The 26906-nt window shown below is 41.2% G+C and overlaps 1 protein-coding gene across 1 annotated transcript in view; it reads right to left on the bottom strand.

Annotated features, from left to right (window-relative positions):
* Positions 1 to 3058: 3058 nt before the first annotated feature.
* SCP2 (sterol carrier protein 2) overlaps positions 3059 to 26906 on the bottom strand; it is a 57188-nt gene continuing 33340 nt past the window's right edge. Inside the window, exons 12-16 of the mRNA XM_065408994.1 lie at positions 22825 to 22978; positions 19440 to 19533; positions 10078 to 10207; positions 7306 to 7385; positions 3059 to 3943 (exon numbers count right to left, since the gene is read on the bottom strand). Coding sequence (XP_065265066.1) covers positions 3848 to 3943; positions 7306 to 7385; positions 10078 to 10207; positions 19440 to 19533; positions 22825 to 22978 — 554 coding nt within the window. The 3' untranslated portion in view covers positions 3059 to 3847. The remainder of the gene's footprint in view (positions 3944 to 7305; positions 7386 to 10077; positions 10208 to 19439; positions 19534 to 22824; positions 22979 to 26906) is intronic.

Genomic DNA, 26906 nt, shown 5'->3' with positions numbered 1-26906 from the left:
AACATTAAGAGCCAAACTTCCCCCAGCATTCACTCCTACTCTCTATTCTGGAAAAACACTCATTCGTATTTGGGGAAGAAGTTAAATGATTTTCTTGAAATTGTTCAGAAAATTCAAGCTATACTCAAGAGATTATATGCCGAAAGTTTGGGGCAGATGCACGGTTTTTCCCACAAAACAAGCTTGAACTTCCATTTTAACTGCAAAACTGAACACAACCTTAACTATGACTGTACAGTGGTGCTGGCATATGATGTGCTGCTAAGAGCACAGCTTGGGTTACTTAATTTCTCCAAGCCTGAGGGCTTTTAGAAGAAGCCCAATAAAAGAGACATTAAGGAAATGTGTATCTTATATGCATTACATCCAGTAGTAGTGGAGAAAGAGTGAAGGATTTTCCTCCTTTAATACAAGTTATGACAAGGAGATGAGGAGGGAGAACAGCAGAAGGATTGAGACAGTAGTGTGAGAATTCCAAGGTATTTCTGCCCTTTGGCTGCTGTTCTGAAGCGCTGGAGAAAAATCAACATTCCAACTGAAAGACCAGGGCCTTGTGTAAAACCTAGGATTTCTCTGCAAATTCAGGTCTTGGATCTGGATGCTCTTCAACTCGGTGGCAAACATTTCTTCCCCTGCATCCCTTTTCAGCGTACTTGATAAAAGTGAACCAAACTCTGTGCATGTCAAGCAGGCTTTCCTTTTATATCCATGTTATGCTATTTACATCATCTCCATTTGCAAGTGAGTGTTTCTGTCCCAATCCTTGATTGTTAACAATTGCTGTGATCTATATCAGTTCATTACCTACCTTGTTTACACTAGGAAGTTGACCCACTGGTGAAAGGGGCAGCTGAACCAGCTCTGGAAACCAAGGTTAACTGCAAGCGTAGCCAGGACCAAACCATTTTAATTGCTGTTTCAGAAACCATTAGATTGAGCATACCGTAAAACGTAACTCTCTTTTCTTAATGTATTCAGAAGTACAGTGGTGATGTAAGGTACTATTATAACATGACAATGAATATACCAATGGAAGAAACTGGCAAGATCCCCAATGTTGTGATTTTGTTTCACTGGAACATATTGTGGCTTCAGTTTTGAGCAGAACGCTCTGAGGATTCCAGAGTGGAGTTCTGTTTATGTTTATGCAACAATATAGCCTGCATTATTTTAATTTAGGTACAATTAGAATGTGTCATTATTACAATGTACTGTATCTTGTGCGTATACCAATTACATCCATTTCCTTTATCACTCTAAAGGGTTCAGTAAATACTTCGTCTGCAGTTCCTATATATCAGGAGCAAACATTATGCGGCAGATAGCGGCCTTGAAAACTGGAGTACCAAATTGAAATTTTAAAAGACTTTTTGCTCTGAAAGAATTCAAATCTAATCTTTCACTGAAACTGTGTGTCAAAAATGCTGTTCAGAGTTCATCTGCTGAGTACCAAAATGTAAAAGGGAAGTTTTGTAGAACAGGAACAGTCACTTAGTCTTAAGAATAAGTGCATGATTAAATGCAAGAGATTGCTTTCTCTGACTTCAGTTCCAGTTTTTGCTAGTTTGGATTATTTTCAAGTAAGGATTGTTTTAGGATGGTTGAGATATCGTCTGCAGATGGGCCCATGACTGTCAAATGTGTCAAAATACCCAGTCAGCAGGTTCATGGGTATGTTTTTGATCTATAAACTTTCTGTGCTTGAAATTAGTAGCATTGGGCAGTTATTTGTTTCCATAAAGGAGATCTATCCAAACCCCATTGGATAATGGCAGTGTTTTCTGAAGGGAAGTCGCTCATTTGGATTTGCCAAGAAATTCTTGAGTAGTTCCAAAGGGTAAGAACCAGTCAGACCACAATCTTCAAAAAAATGAAAGTAAAGAAGAAACCAGTGCTTCTGGCGATCGCTGCTGGCCTCTTGCCATATGCTGCCACAATGACTGACAAAAGGGGGCAGGCAGACAGCAATGTCTGAGATACAGCAGCTACAACCAAGTGACCTCTAGCCAGTCAGCAACTCTGTTGACATTTAATAGCTGAGCTAACAAACACACCAGCTAATCTTTTCAACCACATACCAGCCTCATGAAGCTGAATGAAAACCACCCTGAATATCAGCCTTTTTGGTTTTGTATTCTTTTCCCATTTTTTACTAGTATAGGGATACCTCTATCTTAACATGCTCGCACTTGGGGTTTGGGTTTTTTTTTTTTTTTTTTTAACTCCAGACGATGGCTGGTAGTGGGCATGTGGATAGAATCCATAGAATATTTCCTCAAACACCTAAAACTGCCTCAGGTTAGCATTGCTATCTAAAGGAACACACATATTTCAGGGTTTCAGGGTCAGATGCTTAAATCCTGAAACTTATTTTCATCTAAATTTTTGTAACTGTTTTAGAGGAGATGGGAAAGACTGTTGCCTAATCATCTGTCATTTGGGCAGGGAATGCCACATTGGGCATCAGAAAATTTCAACTTGGAGTGATTTGACCCTTCCTGTTGCTATGACAAATATATCAGTTGGCATTGAAATTGATAATGTCCTATTATTTTGGGGCTGATAGCTAAGACTGTCTTCCAAATGATTAGGTAAAGCTTTTTAAGAATTTTAGGTTTATTTGGTATGATTTAATCAAACGGATACTTAGATTAATTCAAAGATTTGATGTTAATTCATTTTATTTTAATTTCATAGAATCATAGAAGATTAGGGTTGGAAGAGACCTCAGGAGGTCATCTAGTCCAACCCCCTGGTAGTCAAAGCAGGACCAACCCCAACTAAATCACCCCAGCCAGGGCTTTGATTTGTTTATATGTATTTTATGCTTTTTGCTTGTTTAGTTTAGCCAACAAATATATAAAATCAGAACATTATGTGAGATATTCTTCCCCAGACACTCGGTTCTCTACAATGAATCCTGCAGTAGATAACAGACTACTCTGTCACCCACTTGGTGGTGGTCCATAGAAAAACTGGCCCCAATAGTCCTCACAGTATGCACCATGAAAATCGATTTGTATAATAAAATCTGACAAAAAAGCCACACAGAATAGGAAAAGCATATTTAATTTTCTATTAAACATTTGACCAGAATACATTATTTCTCCAAAACCGAATAAAAAGGAATAAGAATTTTTTACAGTATTCGGTAAGAACTTAAAAGAATTATCAGCTCTAGGAACATTTTATCAATAAGTATTTAACCAAAGCAGATGCTATCTGATTTTCCTCTCAATCTTATTTCAAGGTGATGATGCGTTACAATTAATGCTGTGAATCTCAAAGCAAATCTTGGTCTGACCACTAATTTTGAATGTTTTTATTTACTTCTAGAGGTTTTTTTTTTTTTTTAATTTCCAAAGCAGTAGTATGGAAAATATTTTAAAAGCAGATTCCTAAGAGTTTAAAAAGAGTTATGTGGCTGTAGAGATTCCTCTCATAAAATAATTTTAAATTAAAGAACCAATTTGTTAGATTTAAGTTCAATGACAGCAAAGTGACCTCTCTCATTAAAAATACGTAAGGCTTTTTAAAAAAAAATTCAGGCTGGTTAACACCAAATTTTGTTTATATAATTCCTTGCATTATACTGTTTATAACCATGAATGCCTCAGTTTAGTCTAAAGTCACAATTACTACATTCACTTTGCACTAGACAGATATATGGAGTTCAGCAAGACAGTACTTAAATCTCTATTAATGTTCTATTAAGTTTAGGAAAGATGGATTTGATTACCCAAATTTAGAAAAACCTGTACTACTGTTACTTTCAATGTCTAGTTCCACTCTGGATTTTGACAAATATAGATATCAAGTCTTGTGTGTGAAGTGCAGTCAAATGAATTCAAAGTTTAGCTTTGCCTGGCTGAAGCTGTAGGCTCTGAAGCTTCATAGCCATGCCCATGTTCCCAGAAATCTTCAATTTACCTTGAAAGAAAGCCTGCAAAGAGGAAATGAAGAATATTATTTTGTCCTTTGGTTTTGATGCTTCTAATCCTTTCAGGTGACAATGTCTTGTCCTTAGTGCACCACTTCATCCAAAGTTTATACTTAATATTCGGAGGTTTTAAACAGTATGGCAATACAGAATATATAAAGACTTTGTAGCATGGGCTGTAATTTCTTTATAGACTAAACACAATCACCTCTGCGGCACTTACATGTAGACTCAGTTAAAGAATCAAGGAAAGGGAAAAAAATTGTAGAGAAGCAGGCATATAACAATTCCCCATGTGAAAATGCTGCATTACGTTTTGTACCTTTTAAATACTGAATCCAAAATGTGATTATAATGGAAATCGCCAACCCCAAGTGTCTGTGAAGAATGAACAGAATATCTAGAATATGGGCTTTTGAGAATTAGGTCCCAATCCTGGAGAAATTTATGCATGTGAGCAGTCCCAATAAAATCAATGAGATGATTCACATATGTAAAGTTAAGCGCATATGTAAATCTTTTCAGGATCAGGGCCTGATGGAACTTCCTGAAGTTTATATATAGTGCTACATAATTGTGGTATCTAAGCAGTTAAGTATATTAAATGTCAGAAGTCTCTTTTCCTACATAAGGAAGGACTTGGACTCCACAAAAGCATGTCAGAACCCCTGAAATTTCAGTGACAGACCACAAAACAGAGTTAATGGTTACTTCAGACAAATTACATAGAAATATTGGAAAACAAAAGTGTATTTGGAAAAATTAGGATTTCAATATTCTATCTAAATATCTTACCAAGCTTGACAAAAAAGTTTTGGGGTTGTTGTTTGTTTGTGATATTCTCAGTTTTGCATAGCAAGTATACAGTGCAAAGAGAGAAGTTAATTTTCATAAATTTCATTAAGCCATCATCATATATGTTGGAGGGGGCTGGTGATGAGGAATGCCAGACATTCCCAAATTGAATGGGATGGCTAACTACTACTTTTTTTCATTTCAGACTGCATCCTTTCTGTATGCCATGAAGCCTCCTCATAAGTGATTCATAGGCTACACACTGGAGCTCACAGTGGAACATGCTTAACATCAGCTGAAAAGCCTTCCCAGATTGAGCATTATTGGCACTACTGTCCCCAAACAACATTAACTTCTCTGTAGTGACACAACACAGTAACTATATGATTCTGATAAAGGCACTTTAGGGTTATGTGGTGCCTGATCAGATTAAACAGATTTGTAAAGAGATTTTTTTCTCTCACCCCCATATTGTATCAGTACAGGACAGTTAAGGTTGTTTGGATTTCTGTACTTTCACATATTTGGATATTTAAGTTTAAGGTTAAATCTGTATTCCTGGGTTTGCAACATTTGTTATTTGGGATAATTAGAAAATCCCTATAATGTATTTTACCCTAAATTAGTGGTGGGTAAATTCAACCTTAACTCCATTTTATCACACTGTTAGTCTGGGAATTTCCTTGAGTAATTTTAATAATAAAACTCAAGGGAATTCCCAGACAAAAAGCGTTATATATGAACCACAAGCAAGAATCCCAAAGAGAACGTTACCCTGAGATATTTCTGATGATTTGAAAATATAAAGTATCAACTTAAAATTAAAAATAAATTTAAACTTTTAGGCCAGATTCATCAGTATGTTCTGATGGCTTTATGCCACGCTGAAGCACAGCAAATCAGCAAGAGCATACTGCCCAATTCAACTGGGTTTTTTTTTTTTTGGGGGGGGGGGGGGGTTGGTTTGGTTTGGTTTTTTTTACAGCTGCTTTGCATCACCAGAGCAGCACAAAACAGCCACAGTGTGTACCTCTGTTTCTTTCTCTCTCTTCTTGCCCAAATTCTCCCTGCTGCTTGTGCCTGCCTCTATCTCCCTGTACACAACACCAGTTTCTCCCTCCTTTGTGCACCCCACAATCCCCTGCATACAGATACTAATTTCCCCCTCCTCTTCTCCTGCAACCTTCAGACCTCAAATTTCCCCTCCTGGCCTATCTGGTGAGTACATCCAGTATAATGTGTAGCTTTTCAAAACAAATTTTTAGGATTAATGGTCTTTTTTGCCTTTATTTCAAAAATGAAAGTTTATCTGTCACAGAGGCTGATTAATAAAAATCGGAGAGACTCAAGAATCGCCCTCTTTCTCAATGGCCATCCTCTCCCATGGTTTTCAATGGGACAGAGCATTAGCTGCCACCCTCAGTCAAACTGACCACTGCCACCACTTGTTTCCAATAAGTGAAGCCCCCTATACTATCAGAAGGCAGAGAGGAACACTATGGGAAACAATCCCTTATAAAAATGACCATCTGAGAACAGCCAATGTCTTCCATCCTATTGAAAATAATGGGAGATGACAGCCATTTTGAAAGAGACCAGTTCTATGTAAAATTCTATGCAGAAGAACAACATTCTTCATCTCCATGCTAAAGGAGAAACTACCACTTATGAAGAACAGGGGGAAAAATGACCATTAATCCTAAAATTGTCTTCAAAAATAGCCTGCACATAAGATTTCAGTGAGTTTTTAAATATCAGAAAAGTGTAAAACATCTGTGTTATTCCATTATTAAGATTATTCAGGACAAAGATAAGGTCCAACATCAGGTGCTAAATTACTCAAAGGACTCATTTTAAAGTAATAAAATTTGCTTGTAAACTAATTAATATATTTGCTTGTAAAGTCTCACAGAATTGTAGTCTGTATTCAAAGAGTGAATGCTGTGATTTTGGTGAGGATATGCTGTATTCTTCGTACACAACAAACTGGTTGAATCTCTGGTTTAAGTGCAAAAAATGCTCAATTCACCCTTAACTATGGAACGGTGAGTGGCACTTTCATAATTTTCTAAATGTCCCAGTAGTGCAGTTACAAAACAGCAGGAATTTAATAAACAGTTTCAAGAATGAGAGTAACATTTTTAGAAGCAATATATGACTAAAGCACCTACAGAATCTTAGAATTGTGGCACAGTAACTGCCTTGTTTTAGACTGTTCAGTACTTAGGTGGTCTGTGACTAGTGTACTTTCTGCTATTCATTTCTTCAGCATGTAGCCTTGTCGTCATAAGGCTGAATAATGAAGCAATTCCAAACAGGAAATTTATTCATTGCACTTACTGACTGCCAGGTAAACATTCTGCCAAGTACACTGGAAGTACATTAGTGTAAAAACCTATATTTGCTATCCTTTAGAGCTAATAGGTGTTCAAAAAATACTCTTGCATAAAAAAGTATTGATCACTTAGCCAAAAGAATCCAGAAAAAAATAAAGGTGTTGCTTCATAGCCCATGTAAAATAAAAACAATTCTAGATATTCATCTTTTCATTTAATCTTCATTTTACTTACTGTCTGTGGATTTATTTTGCCCGTCATTAAAGCCAACAAGTCAGAATCAGCCATTGTAATTATACAGTCAGCTTTCTTATCTGTAACACATAACAGAGACAGAGTTTGACTGTTTAGCTTCCAGTTGAGAGAGACAGAGCACTCTCAGGCATGAGTCACATTAAAGCTCCTGTGAATGTAGAGTAGTGGAATGATATTAAAAGAAGTCATGGTCTATAGGGTCACATGCTGCTTATTAACAGAGCTCAGCAGAAGTTGGAAGGAAGGGATAAAATATGAGTGAGCCTCATTAGCAGGTATAGCAGCATAGGTACTGCATAATCACTAACAAATATTTGTAGGGTGTCAGAGGGAACTTGATTGAGAAACCCTGTTACAGAAGGATCAACAGGAATTCCAGACAGGTCTTTACAATATAGCCTATATAGTCAGGCAGTATTTAAATCTAAGTATTAAAGCATTTGCTACAAAAATAAGCCCATTAATAATAAAGGGCACTGGGATTAGATGGGCTGGAGTATAGCAATAAGATTTAAAATCTCTCTCTAGACTGCTAGTACAAATCAGACCCAGGTCACTGGCAACTGGAAGTTGCTAATATCTGAGGACTGTTTGGGGCCTGTAAAGTGAGTCTGTGATCACAATCCAGTTCCAAAAGGATTAGAGTCCACAGCAATAATCCATCACAATTGTTAATCTCAACTGAGATGAGGGAGAGATCCTCAACCACACTTTAGCCCGTTTATGCTGGGGAAAGGATCAGACATAAATGGCCTCTAGAAGTCCTGGCTGGTTGGGATTTCCCTATTGCTGGCACTGCAGAAAAACAACTATAAAACTGTCTTATGAGGACCTCTTCACATGCCCAACTACAGGGGGTGTGCCAAATGTGGGAGGGAAACATCAGATGTAGGGTCCAGCATGCAGTGCGACAGTGATCCTAGGGGCCACCACAGCCCCCAGAGCTGCCTAGGATCAGGAGGGATCAGGGGCCTCTTAAGGCCTCCCCCTCTCCTGGTTTGCGAGTTTTGTGTTTATACCTCTGAGGGTATGTCTACATTGGAATCAAAGACCTGCAGCTGGCTCAGGTCAGCTGACTCGGACTCGCAGGGCATGGGCTGTGGGACTATAAAATTGCAGTATAGACGTTTAGGTTCTGGCTGGAGCCAGACTTTGAAATGCTGCGAGGGAGGAGGATCCAGAGCCCACGCTCTAGCCAGAGTATCAACATAGCAATTTTATAGCCCTGCAGCTCAAGCCCGAGTCAGCTGACCTGAGCCAGCTGCTGCAGTGCCACGGGTCTTTTATCACAGTGTAGATGTACCTTTAGAAATGCAGCACAGAACTTCACCTTCAATGGCATGACATTATCTACTCTACATAGTCCCCCCGAACCAGCTTGATGCTCATTTGCAGGGAAGGGAAATGTCACTTCCTGTTCTGCTCTTGGAACTACATAGGGGATTTTAATATTTGTGAAAGGTGCTGAAAACTAAGAAGTATTATTTCGTATTAGGTTTGGGAAACATTATTTAATTCCCCATTCACTGAGAAACAGATCCTTATGTGATTAGTTAAAAGTTAACTCCAGGAGTTAGATTCATATTTTTTCACCCTTTTGATTTGTATTGTGAACTTAATTTCTAAGTAGAAATAAAAACTTTAACTTGGATTAGATGTTTATTTTCTCCTGAGGCAGTTCCTACACAAACTCCAAGTTGAGGCATTTCCTGCCCAGAGATTTTCAAGAGGAGGCGTGCGTGTTCTGTTTTCCTTTGTACATTTCTTAACAAAAAGCTCACAGCCACAGCTGCTGAGTTAGTGCAACATCAGGAGATTTCAAGATCACCTTAACCATAAACCAGCTGAAAATGTTATCATCTATTTCATCTGTATCTGTAACCTCAACGAGTTTTCACTGACTTTCTTGAATAGATTTTAATTATGACAAAAGATAGGCCAGTATCTATATATAGCATTGTTCTTTAATGCATTCATAACAGAAAGAATAACGACTGAAAACATCTCCTTAAACTAACAATACCTTATTTAAATTCTGTTAACTCAGCTGCAGATTTATGTCCAAGGACAAAATTACAAAAAAGCCATGAACCATCCAATTCTCTGAAGTACATTCAGTGAACAAGTTTGAGATATTTTTACTCCACAGCAGTGGAGAGGAGAATGTCAAATACTTCCACTCTTTCTGTAATACCATTATATATAATTTCCCCCACCAAGTTTTGTACCCTTACCCAAGCAGCCAATGTTGATTTATCTTGTAATCAGTGGGTGCAGCAATTCTGGACATGGGCCAGGCATGCTCCAATTTGCAGCTGCAATTAAGTCTGCCCCCCAGATTTCAAGAACAATCTTCTATCTGTCCATTCAGGCATTTCTAGGATATCCATTGGTGTAGTAGCTACCCAGTTTTGTTTATTCTGGCATTGGTCCTTCCAAGAGTCATGTATGTTATAATCTCCTCAAATGCTGCTTATCTAACTGGGAAGTCTTAAAAAAGTGTCATAGGAAACATGAGGACAGAAGGAGAAGAAGAGGAACAGCACTTAATCTTAGCCATATCCAAACAATGAGGATTAAAACTTAACTTCATTTGTCAATGATGAAGTGGGGATTTAAAAAATAATGTAGTTCTTGTTTAACTAAAGAAGTTCATATTTTGTATGTGACTTTCAAGGACCTGATGGTTCCCTTTCATTCTGACAATATAGGTTATACCAAAAGACATACTGTAGAGATAACAGCACTGACCTGAATTAATATCTACAGAGCCTTTACCATTTTTCACATCTACTATCCAGGTTGCTTCTTTACCATCAGGACCATCTTTTACTTTGAAGGCAAAGATACCACCAATTTTCTTGACAAAATGTTCTCCTTCCTGTAATGATTATGCATAAGTTACATTTGATGGACAAGTGAATCACTTCATTCCATCGGCTTTGGCACAATTAAAATAATTTGTTTTAACAGATGTTTACACCAAGTAGCAATAGATGAATCTTTCAACTTGTTATTAAAGATCTATTCAATTCATTCTGCTAAGTTTAATTTAACACACGCAAACCTGAATTTATATACTATAGATATTGTACATACATACATACTCTTTGGAAGTTGAATATCTGTTAATTTTGAGACCAATGGTAATATATAATTGCTTTAATTAATGTAATCATTCCCCATTTTTCGGAGTTACCACCTCCCAACATACTGATAAAAGTCTACTAAAAACAAAAAGAACAAATAATTCCAAGGTCTCAAATAACTGCCATTTACAAATATAAGTTTAAAAGCAAAGATCAAATATATTATAAAACCAGGTAAATATTAATACTTGCTTGGAAATTATAGGCTTGCCCTATTATAATTTTTGCTTTAAGCTTGGAAAAAGGCCATGTTACTGTGGAGGAAAATCTAAAGGGGGCCTTAAAACTCTGGTCAAGCTAGTAGGCCTAAAGTATTGGCCGAGCAGGTTTCTGTTTTTTCAGGGCCTAATGGAAAGTCCCCAAAACGGAACAATGGCTTTCTGTGTATAAGGGGCATGAAGAGGTGGAATGGAAAAGTCCCCAAACAGAACAATTTGCAATAGCCAAGCTTAAGAAATATATAACCGCAATAGTACTGTTAAAAAAGTCAAACCGCAAAAGAACCAGACTGTGAATAACAACAACAGGAAAGGCCGAATAAGGGAATATGATTATTCTTTTTGCTTTTGACCTGTATTGATTTTGCAATGTATTCCAAATAAGGTAATTAAGACGAAAGTATGTGTAATTTGTTTGTGGTTTTAAGCTTTAAAAGCTTGTGTGTTCCTTGAATCAGGGGGGCAGCTCCGATAGCTGTCACCCCCTGCACGCTTGTATTCAATAAAGGAAGCCTCAGGGTTGTTCTGATCCAAACACAACGCGTGGTCATTTTTCCACGACATTACCATTCTTTCATTATATCAAGATAGAAAGCAGCAAACACCAAATAAAAGCTGAAAATTATTAACAGTAACTAGGTGAGCACAATACACAAAGATCAACAACAGAAAAGGAGGAAAATCAAAGACTAAATAAAGTAACACATAAATGCAACAGATTAGCAAAGTTTGAATGAGAAATACAAAGAAATTGAACAAGTGGATAAGGAGAACAAAGTGAGATATATCAAAAACATAAGAGACTTTAATTAAACAAAAGTGATCGATACGACCCTTAAGAGCAAAAATGGACAATATCTCAATATCTAAAGGACAAGAATGAGTTATGGCAAAAATATATCAAGGAACTATGATGACAAGCCTGAAAAACCTCAACTAGAGATCAATCAGAGAAGCCCACCAACAACTGATGACGAAATCATGGCAGCAATAAAAACGCTTCTGAATGGAAAAGCACTAGGATGTGATGAAATACCAGCTGAATTGTTAAAAAACATAGAGGATGAAGGGTAAAAAGCCCTGGCATAGGTAATGAAGAGTATGAATGACTTTACAACTTCACTGTGTATCAAAATCCCCAAAAAGAACACCACTATGGATTGTAAATACTATAAAGCAATCAGACTAGTATCACATGCCTCTAAGACACTTTTGTGAGTTGTTCAAGACCAAATACAAGGAAAGATTGATAAGGAAGAAAGTGAACAACAATATGGAATCAAACATGAATAGGGCACCATAAACAGTATTATGAACGTGAAGCTCATCTTAGAAAGATCAGTAGAAATGGGGAAACAGCATACTTGTGTTTCACTGACTTCTAAAAAGCCTTTGAGGGAACCACTACAAATTTCTCAATATAGTAAGATCTGTAGGGACTGATGGGTACAAACTCCCAGTAATGAATGGCATTAGAAGGCAATTATATTGGGAGATGAAAATGGAAAACCTAATAGAGGTTAAGAAAGATGTGAGACATGGTTAAATAAAGTCAGTGACATTATACAACATTCATGGCAAGTATTTGATTAAATTAATTGAAGAAATAGAAGGTTTTAACATGAATGGAAAATGGGTGAATAACATTCGCTAAGCAGATGACAGTATTGTTGGCTGATTCAGAAGACGGTCTGATGAAGTTAGTGAAGATTATATATAAATATGGCAAAGAATATGGCCCAGAGTTCAATATGGACAAGACAAAAATTATGGGCGTATCAAGGATCCTAGGAAAACATGCAAGATTCCAGTGAACAGCACAACTATACAGCAAGTGAGAAATTATTGCTACTTAGGGTATGTCTACACTACGATTTTACTGAAATCGAATTAGTGGAACGGATATTACAAAGTCGAACGTGTGTATCCACACTAAGAACAGTAATTCGACTTTGTGAGTCCACACTAACGAAGCAAGCGTCGACATTGGAAGCGGTGCACTGTGGGCAGCTATCCCACAGTTCCCGCAGTCCCCGCCGCCCATTGGAATTCTGGGTCGAGCCCCCAATGCCTGCTGGGGAAAAAAATGTGTCGAGGGTGGTTTTGGGTAACTGCCGTCATTCAACCGTCACTCCCGCCCTCCCTCCCTGAAAGCGCCGGCGGGCAATCACTTCGCGCACTTTTCTGGTGAGTGACAGTGCGGACGCCACAGCACTGCGAACATGGAGCCCGCTGCGACCATCGCTGCAGTTATGGCCGTTGTCAACACCTCGCACCTTATCATCCACCTTTTTCAGAGGCAGATGCTGAGAAATCGGGCGAGGAGGCTACGGCAGCGCAGTGAGGACATTAAGTCAGAGTGGCACAGACCTCTCGCAAAGCACGGGACCCCGCGCCGTGGATATCATGGTGGCAATGGGTCATGTTGATGCTGTGGAACGGCGATTCTGAGCCCGGGAAACAAGCATGGACTGGTGGGACCACATAGTGCTGCAGGTCTGGGATGAATCACAGTGGCTGTGAAACTTTCCCATGCGTAAGGGAACTTTCCTGGAACTTTGTGAGTTGCTGTCCCCTGCCCTGAAGCGCAAAGACACCCGGAAGCGAGCAGCCCTGACTGTCCAGAAGCGAGTGGCCATAGCCTTCTGGAAGCTTGCAACGCCAGACAGCTACCGGTCAGTCGCGAACCACTTTGGCGCGGGCAAATCTACCGTGGGGGTTGCTGTGATGCAAGTAGCCAACGCAATCGTTGAGCTACTGCTCTCAAAGGTAGTGACCCTGGGAAACGTGCAGGTGATCATAGATGGCTTTGCCGCGATGGGATTCCCAAACTGCGGTGGGGCTATAGATGGAACTCACATCCCTATTCTGGGACTGGAGTACCAGGCCAGCCAGTACATTAACAGAAAGGGCTACTTTTCAATGGCCCTGCAAGCACTGGTGGACCATAGGGGACGTTTTACCAACATCAACGTTGGATGGCCGGGCAAGGTTCATGACGCTCGTGTTTTCAGGAACTCTGGTCTGTTTAGACGGCTGCAGGAAGGTATTTACTTCCTGGACCACAAAATAACTGTTGGGGATGTGGAGATGCCTATAGTAATCCTCGGGGACCCAGCCTACCCGCTAATGCCCTGGCTCATGAAGCCCTATACAGGCGCCCTGGACAGTGAAAAAGAACTCTTCAACTACCAGCTGAGCAAGTGCAGAATGGTGGTGGAGTGTGCTTTTGGACGTCTCAAGGGGAGATGGAGAAGCTTACTGACTCGCTCTGATCTCAGCGAAACCAATATCCCCATTGTTATTGCAGCTTGCTGTGTGCTCCACAATCTCTGAGAACAAGGGGGAGACGTTTATGGCGGGGTGGGAGGTTGAGGCACATCGCCTGGCTGCTGATTACGCCCAGCCAGACAGCCGTGCGATTAGAAGAGCCCAGCGGGACGCGCTGTGCATCTGGGAGGCTTTGAAAGCTAGGTTCCACAGTGAGCAGGGTAACCTGTGACTATTAAGTTTGTTTAAAGAGCTGAACCTGCCCCCGTTTCTTTACCCAGTTAATGTTGACTATCCTCTCCAGTTACATACCCCCTTCACCCCGTTTCCCCCCTTCCAACACACCTTTAAAAATAAAATAAATGGAACTTTGTTCATTAACACCGTTTTCTTTATTAAGGGTTTCGTGGTAAAGGGTTGAAACTGGGACGCAGACTGTGGTGGGGAGCGGGTGTAGTGATGGAAAGGACGCTTCTAAACTCGAGGAATGACAGGCTCCTGCTCCTAGAGCGGTCCGCAGTGGTGGACTGGTTGTTTCAACGGAGCCTGCCACCCCTCCTTTTCGGGACTCTGTGTGTGGGGGCTATGTGACTTTGTGGCGGGGTAGGACGGTTACAGATCCCCTGCTGCGTGGCTCTGTCATCCAGGCTAAGGACCGCTGCATAAGATCTGTAACCGCCCTCCCCCGCCACAAACTCACATAGCCCCCCAACACAGAACATGAAAACCACCTCACAGACTGACCAGGGTGCCTAGTGACTGCAATGTGTGTGTGACCTGCTGCTGAACCTACCCCTGTGTCTGTACCCTGGTAAAGGTGACTGTCCTCTCCAATTACCAACCCCCTTTCCCCCCTTCAAACACACTCTCCTCTAAAAGAACCTGACGGAAACAGTAATTAAAAGAAACTTATTTTTTAACAACAACTACACAGGTAGGGGATGACACTGGGACGGGGGCTTGGGTGAGGTGCTTTTGGAGCGAAGGAAAGGACTTATCAAAACTTTGGGAATGAGAGCCGTCTGGTACTTGAGCAGTCTGCAGGGGTGGAGTGACTGTTTTCATGGCCCCTGCCGCCCCTCCTTCTTGGGACTTTGTGGCAGGGGAGAGCGGTTAGAGATAGACTGCAGCGGGGCTCTGTCCTCCTGCCTCCGGTCCTGCAGAACATCTACAAGGCGCCGGAGCATGTCCGTTTGCTCCATTAGTCCAAGCAGCGTTTGAGTCGCCTGCTGGTCTTCCTGCCGCCACCTGTCCTCCCGTTCGCTGTGTGATCGCTGGTATTGCGACATGTTCTCCCTCCACTGGGTCTGCTGTGCCGCCTCGGCTCGGGAGCAGCCCATAAGTTCGGAGAACATCTCGTCCCGTGTCCTTCTCTTTCGGCGCCTAATCTGCGCCAGCCTCTGGGAGGGGGATGCCGGGGTAGGTCGGGAGACACTCGCAGCTGTGGGATGGGAAAAAGGGAGTGAATTCCTCACAAAGATACATTTTTGTGAACAATGAACATAGTCTTTCTCTGTGAACAAGACCATGCACAGCACCTATCACATGCGCACTCAGGACAAGGTCGAATTTTCGGCCTTCCCATTCAGTGCCTGGGGTCTTGGAGTACAGATCACACAAGCGGGGCAGGACAGCGGAATTCGGGTAGCAGGCGGACATGGTAAGCCGTAGACTTTTGGCTGCTGAAAGCTTAATTTATAGCAGTGCCCTCCTTTCACGTTCAAAGCTATGCCCCTAGCGTTGGCCAGTTCCTGCTGCCGGCGATCCGGCCAGCATGAACTCTGCCCCTGTCCCACCCCCCCTCGCGGCTGTCCCCGGGAAGGATTCCTGTATGCTGCCCCTGTCCCGCCTTCACCGCGTGGCTGTAAACCGCCGGTTACAGTTATGTAAAGGAACAGGCAATCAGTCCCAATACTAACATTCCCCTAATTTAAAGCAGGTCACCATGAGTGATATCACTCTGATCAGGATTTCAGACACTGAGAAAGACCGCATGCTGCGTGAATGCCAACAAAAAACAGGGCCGTATGCGGCCATGCTGTGCGAGGCACTGATCCCAGAGTACTTGCTGCTAGCCTGGCGCGGAAAAGTTTCCTACCATGGAGGACGCAATAAGGCCGCTCTCCCCAGGAACCTGATGCAAAGGCTTTCAAATTACCTCCAGGAGAGCTTCGTGGAGATGTCCCAGGAGGATTTCTGCTCTATCCCCGGACATATTGACATAATTTTCCAGTAGCTGCACTGGCAAGGACTAAAAAGTAGAGCGCCTAGGGCAAAGTAATCATGAAAAACCCATTGTTAATATTCCATTCCTGTTCTGTTCAAAATAAATGTTTACATGTTTAAAACACTTACCGACTGATCCTTCCCCTGATTCAGGGTCACGGTTAACGCCTTGGGAGGGTTGGTAGGGGATCTCTGTGAGGGTGATGAAGAGATCCTGGCTGTCGGGGAAATCAGCGTTGTAAGCGCTGTCGACTGCCTTGTCCTCCTCATCTCCTTCCTCATCTTCCCCGTCCGCGAACATCTCCGAGGAAGCGGCCGTCGACAATACCCCATCGTCGGAGTCCACGGTCAGTGGTGGGGTAGTGGTGGCGGCCGCACCTAGAATGGAATGCAGTGCCTCGTAGAAACGGCATGTCTGGGGCTGGGATCCGGAGCGTCCGTTTGCCGCTTTGGTCTTCTGGTAGCCTTGTCCCAGGTCCTTGATTTTCACGCGGCACTGCGTTGCATCCCGGCTGTATCCTCTCTCCGTCATGGCTTTGGAGATCTTCTCGTAGATCTTCGCATTCCGTTTTTTCGATCGCAGCTCCGAAAGCACGGACTCATCGCCCCACACAGCGATCAGATCCAAGACTTCCCGATCAGTCCATGCTGGGGCCCTCTTTCTATTCTGCGATTGCATGGTCACCTCTGCTGGAGAGCTCTGCATCGTTGCCAGTGCTGCTGAGCTCGCCACGATGTCCAAACAGGAAGTGAGATTCAAACTGGCCAGACAGGAAAAGGAATTCAAATTTTCCGGGGGCATTTCCTGTGTGGCTGGTCAGAGCATCCGAGCTCGGACTGCTGTCCAGAGTGTCAACAGAGTGGTGCACTGTGGGATAGCTCCCGGAGCTATTAGCGTCGAATTCCATCCACACCTACCCAAATTCGACCTGGCCATGTCGAATTTAGCGCTACTCCCCTCGTTGGGGAGGAGTACAGAAATAGATTTAAAGAGACCTCTATGTCGAACTAAATAGCTTCGTTGTGTGGACGGGTGCAGGGTTAATTCGATTTAACGCTGCTAAATTCGACATAACCTCCTAGTGTAGACCAGGCCTTAGGAAGCATCATTACAGAAGATGGAAGATTGGATACTGAAGTCAGCACCAATACAGCTGGAGCAAAAGACATTCTGGAAGAATAAACATCTGATGAGAAGGGACATGAATCTGAAGATTAAATTCCAACTCATAAAAACTTGTAATTGGTCTGTGTTAAATCACAACTGTGAATCATGGACAGACAAAGAATTAATAACAAACATTCTTAATAACAAAAATTCAATCCTTCAAATTATGGTGTTACAGAAGAATTCAGAAAATATCATATATAAACCACATTAACTAAAAAGTACTGGAAATGATTGGCACTCAGCAAAAGTTAGATTTTCTGACAAGAAAGTTTTTATTTCAGACCACATTTTAAGTGGTTGAGAGTGCGATGCATGTTTACAGGCACTGGAAGGGAAAGTTGATGACAGAAGAACGTGAGGCAGAAAAAGAAGAATTTAGATGGATGATGTGGTATCTTGGGTGGATCAAAAAGACGATTCATCCACAAAGAGATTAGCAGAGGACCACACAGAATGGGCTACCAAAGTTGCAAACCTCCAGTAATGGAGAGGCCATATTAGAAGAACCCAGTGAACTACTAGCACCTGCCCGCAACTGGGAGCAAATAGTTTTAAGAACAAAGATCAGTTTGATATTCTAGAGTAATCAAAGTGTTTTTGTAACTCACTTCACCTTCTGTGTACCAGAAGCATAGCCTAGCAAATTCACAACAAATCACATCAGTTTCAAACTTTATATTACTAATGAAGAGAACTGGACTACTTATATGCTTAAAGTTAAGCACATGCTCAAGTGCTTTGATAGACTGGGCCAGTGTGCTCATCACCTTGCAGGATCGAGCCTATAATGAGTAGCTCCTCTCCCAGCAACCTGTCAGAGGTGGAGGGAGGATGGGTTGAAATTTTGCAGGCATAGTAACAGCAGCCTCTCTCAGCCCCAAAATCCTCTGTAGAGGTGGCAGAAGCTCCCCACACTCACTCCACCCAAATTAGTATTGGTGAGCTTCCCACCCAGCACACAGAGCCCTTTATCCGTGTGGTTGTCGTCAGTTTGGGATAAGTGCATCTGCATTCCCTCTCTGTGGTCCACTCCAGGAATACTGCCCAGTGAGGTCTCAGATCTCTAGCCATCACCTGTCTCTGGGCAGGAACTCTTGTCCCACTCTCTTACGCATGGGGGTTTTAAGGCTGCCCGGCCCTGTGTCACACTGTAATATCCCCAGAAAGCCATCTGTCTAAAGGCCAGCACCTGGGCTGTGCTTTCTCTCTGAAAACAATGACAGGGTTTTTACCAGTGACCACACAGAACTTTCTCAGCAAACAATAGGACCAAAAAAGCATTAAAAAAAACATGTAAAAAACAAATAGCATTCCTACACGAATGCTAAAACCTTACCAGAAGTCACCCATCAGTCTGATGGGGCCCTAATAAGACAGTCTTTCCAACCTTTCCACAAGGGTTGGTGCCCCCTTGGAGAGAAGGTCCTGTCCATTTGCTGGATCAGTAAGAACGACCTGTATCAGTTCAGCTTTTTATACCAAAAGAGTCTCTGGAAAACCCAGTTTGAACGAGTATATGCAAACACCCCAGAAGGTGGTGCTTTGGAGTTGTTTACATATCCCAGGTTATTACCTCCCACAGTTTTTAGTTCCAGGAAGAACTGTGATAACCCACCCCCAGAGAGCAGAACACAATCATACATAATTCATCCATAAATTTAGTACAATGGTCCCCAAAAATACTGCATAGGATTGCAATATCTGTCACAGTTACCACCTACACAGTGCTTCCCACTCCAAAGTGTGGAGTGGCAAATCATTCACAGACAGACACCCAACTGTCAACAGCAACAACCAATTTTCTCCCTCAACACACATAGTGATCCTCTTAGTAGACTTAAGAAGGGGTCACATCTTTCATTTTAAAAACATGCATGGATTCTGCAAAAGTTGATGCTCCTTACACTGAACAGCTCTCGCTCTGGACAAGTACATTTTTCAAGTCTTTGCATGCAGTGAGGCACTTGAGGTGTGAATTAAAGCTAGATGATGAACCTTATCTCTGAAGCCAAAGCATAACAAATAAAAAGTTAAGTCTCCCATTATAAAGACTTTAAAAAAAGAAATAAAGGGATTTACCTCTTCAAGTTTCTTTTCAATCTCTTTGAAGACAAGATGGGCCTTAAATCCATCAACAGTTGCTCTGGTGGGAATAGCCTGGATGCGCTGGCTGCTGAAATGAAAGGAAACCACTCATTTAAATCACTTAGGCTGTCTGTCACTGCAAAGTAAACAGAAGTTATCTACATTCAAGTTAGCCTGGCTCAAATGAGAGCAGCCACACTACAAAGTAACACTCAAACTGCACAGAGTGATTATGTTAGCAGCTGATGAGTTATGCAAACTCAAGCTGTAGCCTATACCCGGACAGGCCAGCCAGCTAGAGTTAAAAGCACCATCACACTCAAGTTAATGGGTGTGGGGGGGGGGGGAGGGAGGGGGGGAATGGGATTCAAGCTATAATGCAAGTTAACTCTGCAGTAAACACAAGACCTTAGAATCATGTGAAGAACCTAACAAATAACCCTCTATTACATACAAATCCATCTCATTTAGAGCTACATATAAAGGCACCAAGTTCTGCTCTCATTTACCTGGATGTATACCCAGAGTAACTTTTAATTACTGGAGCCACTGAATACAGTACATCTAGCTCTGATGACTTAAACCAAGATTGCACCAGTATGAAATAAAATTTATTAAGATCTTTATGACCATGAAATGCAATAGCTTTCCCTTTGTTACCCAATGTTAACATATCACACTACAATTGCATAGCTAAATGATGTGAACAGAGGAACCTCACTTTTTTAATGCCAACATCTGACATATGTTTAGTGCAATTCTTCTATTAGAGGTCTTTTACAGGCAAAGCCTTTTGGAAAAACAACATTAATAAGAAGGCAGCAATTGATAGCTGTCTAGATTTTAATTTCTATACTTTGAAAGTTATCTTCAGGAAAAAAGAAAAAAAATCTCACGAGCAGTTCCCCCAACCAAATTTTTGTAAGATGATAATTATGTCAAAGAAAAGTCAAATAAATGGGTTGTAGTAATAATTTCTAATTGCAGTTATTTAGGAGGAACACAATCAGCTGAGTATGCAAAACCTTTCCTCCTACACAAAGGAGAGCACTATTGTCAGTAACTCAGGATATGCTAGCAATGTAGAGACAATGCAAAGACTGTCCTTGCTCCAAAGAGCTTACAATTTAGAAAGACAAAAAAAAAGGGGGCGCAAGAAAGTAAATAATTGTGGCAGATAGTTTTTTTCACGTATATTGCAGGAAATGGCCCTAACTGAATTAAGTTTAAGTATCTTTGGAGTCCATTATATTAAATGCAAAGGTTATGTATTATTGTGGGCCAGGATTGTATGTAACCTCTTTAGGGGGGAGAGGTGATGTGAAACCTGGAAAGGGTTATGAACTTCAAAGGGCTATATTGAAAGTGGGCCAGACAAAAATGGACCTTTGGGACAAACAGTCAAGCAGTTTGCCTGGGAAATCTCTATAGGAACCTGAACGCAAATTCCCCATCTCTGATTATGCAAAAATCCAGCTTTTTGAAGCTACACCCTGAGCAGAAGACCATTGTCTGCTGATTACCTATTCCCAGAGTCTCAAAATTAAAGGTACAAGCTATATAAAGGAAAGACTGAACTATTCACGATGGTTCCCAAATCCTTTTATTTTTATGGACTGGCATATTTTGGTATAACTCCTGTTCATATTAATAATTTAAAACTACAACATATATAAAGTTTTGAAAATAAAAACAGTTTGGAATTGCTTTACAGGAATGGACCAATTATGCATTTACAATGGTATGGCATTCTACAACCCTGACCAAAACTGGATGAGCCACAGGAAGGTATAAAACTTCTACAATGCCACTTAAATATGTGTATTATACAACAAGGGAATTTCTCTATGACCACACCTGATAGTTCACCAGTGAAAACCTGATGACCCTTACAGCTACTATAGAAGATATTTTTACTCATATAGATTTACCATTTTTAATCTTACCAAATTCTTGGCCTAGATAATCCCATGACAGAGTTCCTCAGATTAATTACCTGTTTAATGTTTACCACCCCCCTTATCCTTTTACTATGGGACCAGAAAAATATGAAAACTCAAATGGACTTCCATATACCTTTCATTCATTTATATATCTGTAGCGTATCGTCTCTTACTTTTACCTGTCTGAATTATGAAATTCTATATCCTATAATCTCTCTTTGTATGGAAACTCCCTCATACGCCTATAATCCCAATTATCGTTCTGCTGTAAGAACACGTATACATACACTTGTTCCTAAACTAGGGGGGGGGGTTTATGCCTACAATACTCTTTTTAAACAAATATTATTGCAAAAATATTTGTACAAGCAGAAACACCAACCCCAATTCCTATGCAAATATTCCACATCTGTTGTCATCACCAAAGTCATCAAATATTCACATCACTATCAAAATCTGTGATAGGGATTATTAAACCCTTCCCAATAGTAAACAAACTTCCAATAAGTAGTAACAAACCTTACACTGCACAGATTTTGAAACAGGCATCTCTGTTGCTAGTAGGATTGGAAATCCTGGCCCCACTGAAGACAATGGCAAAACTCCATTAAATAAGAACCCCAAAGAAAAATATCAGGCACTTGCTAGTTTAAAAAACAAAATCCCACTCACATGTTCTCTGTGAAACTAAGATTTTTCTACTACAAAAAATAACTGCTCTTGAACAGAAAAGGCATGAAGCTACTGTTTTATTTCTTATCCAAATAACTATTATTTGTACATCTAAACAAATAAAGGAATCTATGACTACTGACTACACTGTCTAGGAACGGTCAGTGACCTGTGCATTCAAACTGGAGCATTTTGAAGTACTAAAGGTATGAAGGTTGTAGCTTTCATGCTGCTTTATGGCAATTTAATTGCAGTCTTAAAATGTCTGGAGTTTTACAAGAATCATATCAAAGTATCAGTGCTAGTTTTTCATATCCCTTTTCCTTAAATTTATTTAGAATTTTGGGCATGGAGACAGATACTTATTAGAACACAATTAAGGAGGGGGGGGGGGAGAAGCCATCATGACCAACACCAAAACCACTATAAAAGTTGAAATAGACTGCAGGAAAAATAGCTGCACATAAGCATTGAGAAAGAGTTGTGCATTCAGGAACTGCATTTTTCCCTGCTGTGAGGGAACAAACATAATCCAAGCAGTCTATTTAGTAGGGTACTGAGAAAACTGTATTGCATGTGCAAAATAAGCCAATTATATGCACATTTTCATTTCAGCACTACCAAACTGGATCTACCACACTATTTAAACATTACATCCTACTTTATGCTGCACTCAAACAGAAAATCTCTGTCTTCCAAAGTAAAGAATAATTCTACCTCTTCTCTGATGACATTTATATAAACACAAATAGATAAAAGCTCACCTTACAGCTTCAGGAAAACCCATTCTGTATAATGTTACAACTACAGCACCACCAAGGCCTATGTTATGTTGCAGAGCAACCTTTGCACCAGGAACTTGTCTCTTCCCAGCTTCCCCTCTTAGCTGCCAGCAGAGTTCAGCACACTGAGCCAGACCTAAAAAATCAAACACAGAGAAGGCAGATTTTAAAACATTCCAACTATTGCAAGAGCAAGCAACAAATACAATAATGTTTTATATCATGCTACCTCTTCAGCAAACTGAAATCTAAAGAACTCCAGTTGCCAAAATCCTAAGAAAAATGCATTTTTTTTTTTTAAACAGAAGCTTAAATGGTGAGGTAATATCTTTTATTGGACCAACTTCTGTTGGAGAGAAGTTTTCGAGCCACACAGAGCTCTTTTTCAGGCTTGTCTCTCTCACCAACAGAAGCTGGTCCATAAAAGATATTATTAATATCCTGGGACCGACACAGCTACAACTACACTGCATACATCAACTGAAAGGAATACAAAAACTAGGAGTGCTTAGGGCTAGAAAGTTATACTGATTTAAAAATGAACAATCTTAAAAATGCTGTTTTCTTTTATGTCAAATCCAATACTGACCATGACTTAGGTAATAATATTATTTAGCTCTTATATAGCTAAAATATGGGATAATATGACAAAGCGTTTCAATCTATTTTGAAAATATTTGTTTCATGAAGTTTTAGTACATGTCAAAATGTAATACTGTAATAAGATTGCTTAGACAAACATTTCTTATCATTGATATAACACTTAATAGAGAATTATTTCTGCACAATACAAAACTTACCATTTGATAATTCTGACTGTAGTTTTAAAAAGAACAAGCAAACAAGAAGGACACTGAACCTGGGCAAGACTAAAAATTGACCAATACTCAGAGAGTGGTGGTTCTGGAAAGCTTTAGCTTAAAGAACACTGTCAACTTTAATTTTTTTGATAAAGCACCCTTTCAATTGTTCTATAGGCATGAACTTTTTTTTAATTCCTTTAAAAATATTTAATAATTTTTGCCTCCCTATTGAAATTTGTAAAGATCTTTTCAGCAATTAAAAAACTAACTATATAAGTAAAACAGTGAAGCAGAATATGGCCTTGGATCGAAGGTCCATTAAAATCAATGGGAATTTTTCCATTGATTTCAATGGGCCTTGGATTGAGCCCTATTTGTTGATACGTCGGGGTACCTAAATTTTTTGACTAATTTGCCTAAGTTTATTTTAAAAAGCCCACAATCACTGTATTTGTCTGTACTTTCATCTTCCTTGAAAGATAGGACAGAAATTGTGCAATTTCTCCAGTGAAATAAACACCCCGCAGAGTTAGCTTTATCCTGACTTTGGAGCTGCAATACTGGCATATTTTAGTACTCTTATACCTGACTTTGGGCTTCAGGCTGTCTCTCTTAAGCAATCTTTGGTTTTAGAAAACTAATATTTTCACAGTTTTAGGAAAAAGAAAAATACATAGCATTTACATCTGTGCACGCATACTCTATAAACATACGAGTTTGTGACTCAAAGTGATGCATTTTTCACTTTCATCCCCTTCAAATGTCCACTGTATGGAAGATTAGTTTCCTTATTCTTTAACCATTTTATGGTAATACCTTCCAGATGAAGTCATTACTCAGAATGTCAAATTCTGGCCTACCAACGTGAGGGTCCCCCCTTCAAGAAAATTCCAATTCTTTAATGAAGGCTTTATTACAAAAACAGCTGCGTGACAGTGTTTAGTCTTTAAAAAGAGACTAAGTTCTGAAAACCATATAAAGAATTTTTAAGTAGTTCTATTTTTCACACCTTGATGGCAGTACTATAAATCCTTCTGCTAAAAGTCTGTCAAAAGACTGCATTAGCAGAGCATTCTTGACACTTTTAGGAATTAGAGGAAATAAGTACTTCTTTCAATTCTGCTGTAGGAATAAATAAATAAATAATAGTAATAATGAAATACTTCAAAGGCTGGCAGTAACAAGCTGAATTCAAAACCATTTGTTAAGTATTTCTTACAGAAATAAAAAACTGATCACAAAGACTCCTGAACAAGTTAGGGGTTGTATTTTTTTAAAGTTAAAAAAAAAAGGCATACTGCTCAAGTAGTGCTTTGTTTTTATGTTATACAGGAAAGTATGTTGGCATACAGGGCCATGATGTATTTGGATCTGGATAATAGGCAGTAGGTTTAAAACAAAGAAAAGGAAGTATTTTTTCACACAATGCACAGTCAACCTGTGGAACTCCTTGCCAGAGGATGTTGTGAAGGCCAAGACTATAACAGGGTTCAAAAAAGAACTAGATAAATTCATGGAGGATAGGTCCATCAATGGCTATTAGCCAGGATGGGCAGGGATGGTGTCCCTAGCCTCTGTTTGCCAAAAGCTGGAAATGGGTGACAGGGGATGGACCACTTGATGATTACCTGTTCTGTTCATTCCCTCTGGGACACATGGCATTGGCCACTGTCGGAAGACAGGATACTGGGCTAGATGGATCTTTGGTCTGACCCAGTATGGCTGTTCTTATGTTCTTAACAGCTGAACATACCGTGAGCGGAGGAAGGGCAGGAAAACTCGGCAGGTGAGGCAGATGGCACAGAGCTCCAGGATGTTGATGTGCATCTGCGCCTCCCTGGGGGACCAGAGGCTCTGAGCCACGTGGCCATCCAGATGAGCACCCCAGCCAACGAGCAAGGCATCCTTGGTGAGAGTGGTATAGGCTGTGGGGGCATGAAAGGGATGCTGGCTAAGACTGTGGACAGGTTGCACCACCACATGAGCGAGGTGAGGACAGAGGGAGGAAGCAAGACCAGTTTGCCTAGGCTGTCTTACTGAGGATCATAGATGCAGTGGAGCCACAGCTGGAGGCAACGCATATGGAGGCAGGCATGCAGCATGACAGAGGTGCAGGCAGCCATTTGGTCCAAGAGAGAGGGGGCACTGACGGACTCGTGTGCATGGACGACGGTGGAGCTGCGTGATGAGAACAGTGAGGGCGGTGAAGCAGTCCAAGGGGAAAAAAAGGTGTGGGCCGCGACAGAGTACAGACGAGCCCCTATGAAAATGAACATGCAGGTAGGGGTAAGGACCGATTTCTCCTCATTGATTCAAATCTCCAAGGTGTCTAGGAGGATATGAAGGGTCCGGACAGTGATGAGGAAGCAGGCCTGGGATGGAGCCACGAGGAGCCAATCGTCCAGGTAGGAAAACATGGAGTGACCCAGGCGACACATGTAGGCTGCCACGATGGCGAAAATCTTCGTAAAGACGAGGGGGGCAGTGCAATCCCAAAGAGAAGGACCTGGAATTGGTAGTGTGAACGCCCCACCGTGAAGTGGAGGAATTTGCGATGAGCGGGGGGATGTCTATATGGAAATATGCGTCCTTCATATCGAGAGCCGTGAAACAAGCCACTGGGGGAAGGGACGGGATGATGAGGGGGAGCGTGACTATCCAGAAACGGAATCTGCGGATAAATTTGTTCAACAACCGGAGATCCAAAATGGGATGGAGGCCCCCTTCTTCAGTACGAGGCAGTAAGGGGAGTAGAAACCACGGCCATGGTAGTGCTGTTGAACAGATTCTATGGTGCTTTTCCAAAAGAGGGCATCTGCTTCCTCTCAGAGAAGATAGTATTGGGAGGGATCCCTGAGAGGCCCCCGAAGTGAGTGACGGGGCAGGAAGGAGAATTCTATGAGGTACCCCTGGTGACCAGTGTCCACCACTCAGCCATCGGTGGTAATCGCGCCCAGTTGTGACCAAAAAGGGCAAGATGACCCCCAAAAACAATTCGGGGGGGGGTGACTGCAGGGGTGGAGGGAGGTTCGTGGGTCTCCAGGAAGGGCTGCTTGGAGGAACATTGCAGGAAGGCAGAAGTGGCAGGAGCAGTGGCAGTGGAATAGTGGGGCTGTAGTGAGCAGATGATGCTAAAACACTTCCAGTGGACATTGAGGATAGGGCTGGTAGGTGGCATGAGAGCGGGGTCTGAAGGACAGAGCCATCCTCCGGGTACGACGAATTGGGGTGACCGCTCCGGGTCCCGCGGGCCAGTGCGAT

This window comes from Emys orbicularis, chromosome 8 (assembly GCF_028017835.1).
Source record: "Emys orbicularis isolate rEmyOrb1 chromosome 8, rEmyOrb1.hap1, whole genome shotgun sequence".
NCBI lineage: Eukaryota > Metazoa > Chordata > Testudines > Emydidae > Emys > Emys orbicularis.
Note: the sequence above shows the minus strand (reverse complement) of the source record. Positions and strands in the feature narration are given on the sequence as shown.